General features: G+C 52.3%; 1 protein-coding gene across 1 annotated transcript; it reads left to right on the top strand.

The window, feature by feature from the left end:
- Positions 1-219: 219 nt before the first annotated feature.
- Positions 220-703, top strand: EI90DRAFT_3133896 (uncharacterized protein; the record flags this gene model as incomplete). The annotated part of the gene is made up of 2 exons (XM_039064606.1): positions 220-415; positions 471-703. 2 exons carry the CDS (start codon positions 220-222, stop codon positions 701-703), a joined length of 429 nt encoding a protein of 142 aa, XP_038909486.1.
- Between the last annotated feature and the right edge of the window lie 4,646 nt (positions 704-5,349).

The raw sequence follows: 5,349 nt of genomic DNA, 5'->3' as shown, positions 1-5,349 counted from the left end.
GGGTCTTCACCCTCGGCAATCACAGCAAGGGCAGCAACCCTCAGATCAGTTTATGACAATGACGTTGGGTGTTGTGGGGTTCAATGGTGCCCATCGTGGTATATAGGATGTGCGGAATGACTGTAGGGCTAGAGGTTACCTCTTGCTGCCACCCTCAGCCACGATGTCCGACAGCAAACAACTTGATAGAGAATATTTCATAAAGAACAAAGACCAGCGATGCACTTGGAACATGGCCTATCTCTAGGTCTGGCTGAGGAAAAGCCATTGCCAAAGAGCCGTCGTGAAGCGGTCTATCATTTTATCGAAAATGGACATCTCAACTACCTTCCAGATGATTCAGACACAGTTTCAAATGTTCTCACAGATGGTGGCAACAATGCCAGCAAGATGTCAGTGAAGATCCCCGAGAATTGTAAGTCTGATTTCCTGATCTGGTCTTTACCAATGACACTGGTATTTGTCACAAGGGGAAGAGAAACCACTTGACGATCCTGTTCACACCTGTGTTCAGACATATCTTACTGCAAAGCGCAATGGCCACTTCCCATATTCCTTGGAACCTCACCTGCCCACTACCAATCCACCTCCTGTGTCTGCACCCACTCTGTCCATGTCAGAGACCAGATCGAGACAAAGGAAGGTCTCCATGGCAGAGGGCTTCGGCCTCAGCGACTTATGCCAGGAGCACTGTGCCAAGTAACACGTCTGTGCCCTAACTTACTAACTGGCAACCAGAACTAAAAGGGGGTCAACTCTAGTCGATTTTATTACTGAGGTGTAACCTATGTACAAGTTGAGTATATATATAGTTACAACGAGGGCTGGCCCGTAAATGGCGGGGCCGAGCGGAGCGGAGCTAATGGAGTTAAACATTAGCTGATTGAATATTACCGACAAGTTGGGTTACGGGGTTAGCAGAATGGTAGGCAATAACCCAGAAACAGAAAGGAGGGATAGGCCCAAAGGTGGGTTTGCAGGGCAAGCGAGTGAATTGCCCAGTGGAGGCGGGAGTGCGCTAGCGGACGTTGGAGCTGTCCAGAAACCTTCAGGGCTCCATACTTAGGGAGGCATAGGTAATATATTGAAAAGAGGGGGTGGTTGTCATATCCATCCCCGGCCATCGACTTCCGGTTCCTCCGATCCCTCCGGTCTAATTCCGCTCCTCCCTCACTAACCTCGGAGCCCCCGTATTCCGCAATCCTCTCGGTACCCCTCGATGGTCACCACCCCCTCATTTCAATTTATTACCTACACCTCCCTAAGTACGGAGCCCTGAAGACTTCCGGACAGCTCCGACATCCGCTAGCGCACCCCCGCCTCCGCTGGGCAATACACTCGCCTGCCCTGCAGAGCCCACCTTCGGGCCTATCCCTCCTTTCCGTTTCTGGGTTATCACCTGCCTTTCCGCTAACCCCGCGAACCGACTCGTCGGTAATATTCAGTCGGCTAATGTCTAAACCCCGTTAGCTCCGCTCCGTTCGGCTCCGCCAATTGCGGAACCGTCTCCGCTGTAACCATATATATATCCCACTTGTACATAGGTTACACCCCAGTAGTCAAATCAACTAGAGTTACCCCCCCCTTCGGTTCTGATTGCCAGTCAGTAAGTTAGGGCACGGACGTGTCACTAGGCACAGCGCTCTTGGCAGAAGTCGCTGAGGCCAAAGCCCTCCGCCACGGAGACACTCCCCCATCCCGAATCTGGTCTCTGACAGTGGTGACCATCGAAGAGAAGCAGAGGTGGTTGCGGAATATGGGAGCTCTGAGGTTAGTGAGGAAGGAGCGGAGGTAGTCCAGAGAGTTCGGAGGTAGTGGAAGTCGATGGCCGAGTATGGATATGACAGTATCCCCTTCTTAGGCCTGAACCCTTGAAGGCCCAGAATTAGAAAGACGAGGGGAGCTGTACTTACAGAAAAATGAAAATGGAAGTGAGGAGTGGAGAGAAAGGGAGAGATGGGAGAGGAGTCGGGTTCCTAAGGAGCTTTGGGTCCAGGCTTGTCTGGGTACCGAGAGTGGAATGCTTCGACGAGGTCAGAGGCGTGATCGAGTTCGCCGGCAAGGAGCCATTGTGTCTCCTCGTTGGTCCCTTCATAGCCTAGCCACTTGACCAGGTAGAGCAACTTGTTGCGTCTACGTCGGTCAATCTTTGAGTCGAGTATCTCTTCGATCTCGAACTCGATCTCACCTTCGATTTCTATGGGAGGCGGAGGTGGCTGGTGGCGGTTCGGAATGACGTTCGGGACGGAGGGTTCGATCTGCGAGACATGGAATACCAGGTGAATGGCTCGCATGTTTTCTGGCAGGCGGAGAGTGAGGGAGTGAGTTCCAATGTGGACAATGATCTCGAATGGGCTGAGGTTTTTCTCAGAGAGCTTTTTGGAAGGTCGGGTGGAGTGGAAATACTTGGCCTTTACATAGACCGAGGTTCCTACCTCGAAAGCTGGGGCAGGACTCCGATGGGAGTCTGCCGGCCCTGATAACGGATCTGAGCGAGGTGCATTTCCTTGCAGAGGAAGTGATGGAGGGAGTTGAGATCTACAGAGTACTCCTGGGCATGTACTGATGTTAGGTCTCGCTCCAGATGAACGGTGATGTTCAGATGGTAGCCTTTGTTGGCAAAGAACAGAGAGACGCCTGTGGTGGCATTTGGAGCATTGTTGTATGCGAACTCCGCAAGAGGTAGGAGTTTGGACCAATTGTCCTGCTGGTAGTTACTGTAGATGCACAGGTACTGCTCGAGCGTCTGGTTCATCCATTCGGTCTGTCTGTCTCCTTCCGGATGATAACCGGAGGTGAAGTGGAGGCGGATGTCGAGGGCCTTACCAAGTGAACAGAAGAAATGAGAAACGAACTCCGGACCCCTGTCGGAGGTGACGTGGGAAGGAACTCCGTGCTTGGAGAACACATGGAGGAGGAAGAGCTTGGCCAGTTCCGGAGAGGTGATGGTATCATGGGTAGGAATGAAGATGCACTGTTTGGACAGGTGGTCCACGATGACCAAGATGGAAGTGAATCCGGAAGAGGAGGGTAGCTGTTTGATGAAATCCATGGAGATGGAGTTCCAAGGATGTTCGGGGATGGGGAGTTGCTTGAGCAAGCCATAAGGCTTGTGATGGGGGACTTTGGCACGGGCACAAGAAGTGCAGGAGGACATGTAGCTCTTGACGAAGTTACGGATGCCCAGCCAGGTATACTCACGACGTACTAGATCCAGAGTCCGGTTTTGACTGAAGTGTCCGGAAAGTTGGTGGTCATGTTTGTCTTGCAAAACGCAGAGATGGAGATCGTTGGAATCCGGAACGTAAATGCGGTTGTCCAGCCTTAACAGGCCTTCAGCACCAACAGACCAGCGGGAATTGGGGAGGTTGGGGGAGGCGAGATGAGAAGAGATTGTGGTATCGGAGGAGAGGGAGGCTAGAATGTCTCAATGGAGAGCCTCTGTGTCAACAAGTATGGCTGCTCGGATTACTGTGGCAGCTAGGAACATGGCTCGTAAGGATGCAGTGAGCTGCTCCGAAGTGAAGACCGGTTGGAAGTTCTGTGGATTGACGCGAGCGTAGTCCATATCCCCTTCTTTGGGATAGACGTCCCAGCGTCTAGTCAATGCATCTGGTTTTACTCCGAGTCTTCCGGGACAGAATCGGACAGTCATGTGGAACTGGGAGAGGAACTCTGACCAGCGGGCTTGCCACCAGGTCAAGAGTTTGGTGGTGGAGAAATACTTGAGGTTCTTGTGGTCGGTGACGACATTGATTGGAGTTCCTGAACCTTCAAGGTAGTGATGCCACGATTGGAATGCATCATGGATGGCGAGCAGTTCCTTATCATGGGTGTCGTAATTGAGCTCCGGCACCGAGAGTGTTCTAGAGTGGAAAGCGACGGGGCGAATCTCTCTGTCATCACAATGGATGGACAGGATTCCAGAGATCGCGTAATCGGAGGCATCGGTTTCTACAATGAGGGGGGCGTCAGGTAACCAATGTGTCAGGATAGGAGCAGAAGTGAAGGCTTCTTTCAAGGTGTTGAAAGCGGAGCGACAGTCGTTGGAGAATAACCAGGGGGCTCCTTTATGCATAAGGCACGTCAAGGGGACCACAATGTTGGAGTATTGGTGGATGAAACGCCGATAGAAGTTAGCGAAGCCAAGGAAGGACTGGACATCCTTGACTTTATGGGGCTCGGGCCAATCTTGGATGGCTTTAACCTTCTCGATGGACATGGTGAGTCTGGAGGGAGAAAGGCAGTATCCGAGATATTCCGTAGTGTCCATATGAAATTTGCATTTCTTTGGGTTGGCATATAGGCCGTGTTTGCGGAGTCTCCTAAGAACTTCTCGGACATGCTCCTGGTGTGAAGCCATGTCTTCCGAGTAGGTAAGGATGTCATCTAGGTAGACTACCACAGAAACGTCCAAGAGGTCGGCAAAGATCGTGTTGACGAATCGCTGGAAGGCCATGGGTGCATTCGTGAGACCGAATGGCATGACAAGCCACTCGTAGGAGCCATAGCGCATGCAGAAGGAAGTCTTCCATTCGTCGCCTGCTGCAATGCGAACCAGGTGGTAGGCATGCCGGAGGTCGAGTCTGGTATAGACTGAGGCACGGCTAGGGGCGTCAAGGAGGTCTGAGATGCAGGGAAGTGGGTAGCGATCCTTTTTGGTGATCTTGTTCAGCCCTCAGAAGTCAACGCAAAGACAGAGGGATCTGTCCTTCTTGCGGATGAAGAGGACCGGTGCTGTGTGAGCGGAAGTAGTGGGACGAATGAACCCGGAGGCTAGGTGTTCATCTAAGAATGCCCAGAGAGCCTCAAGTTCCGAAGTAGAGAGAGAGTACATAGTACCCAAGGGTGGTGAAGTGCCTTCCTCAAGGTCGATCTTCAGGTCGTGCTCTCGGTGCGGTGCCAGCGTCGAGGCTTTGCTCTTACTGAACACATCCATGATACTCCTTCGGAACAGCCGAGAGGTCAACGGAATTGGTGTGGGATGAGGCAGCCCTTAAGCGGCTGTCCTCGGAGGGGATGGTTAGGCTGAAGGATACCAATCCTTCAAGTCGACAAGCCTTCGCAAATGCGGAACAGCTGACGAACTTGATAGATGGTAATGGAGGAGTGGGAGCCTGGGGCTGAGGTGCTGGTGGAACATCAGATGGTTGGATGTCGGACGACGGCAGTGATACCGGAGACGACGGGGGAGAGCTCGGAGTAACTGTCTTGGTAGGTTCGGAAGTTCGGAACGTAATACTGCTTGAGACCCAGTCAATCAACGGATTGTAGCGGGTAAGCCAGTTGTGTCCTAGGACTAGGGAACATGATCCATCCAGCGATGTGACAAAGAAAGTTGTGGGAGTG

Source organism: Cantharellus anzutake (assembly GCF_015039405.1).
Source record: "Cantharellus anzutake strain C23 chromosome Unknown EI90scaffold_109, whole genome shotgun sequence".
In the NCBI taxonomy this organism is placed as follows: domain Eukaryota; kingdom Fungi; phylum Basidiomycota; class Agaricomycetes; order Cantharellales; family Hydnaceae; genus Cantharellus; species Cantharellus anzutake.
The sequence above is the reverse complement of the archived record's forward strand: the minus strand, read 5'-3'. Positions and strand labels throughout refer to the sequence as shown.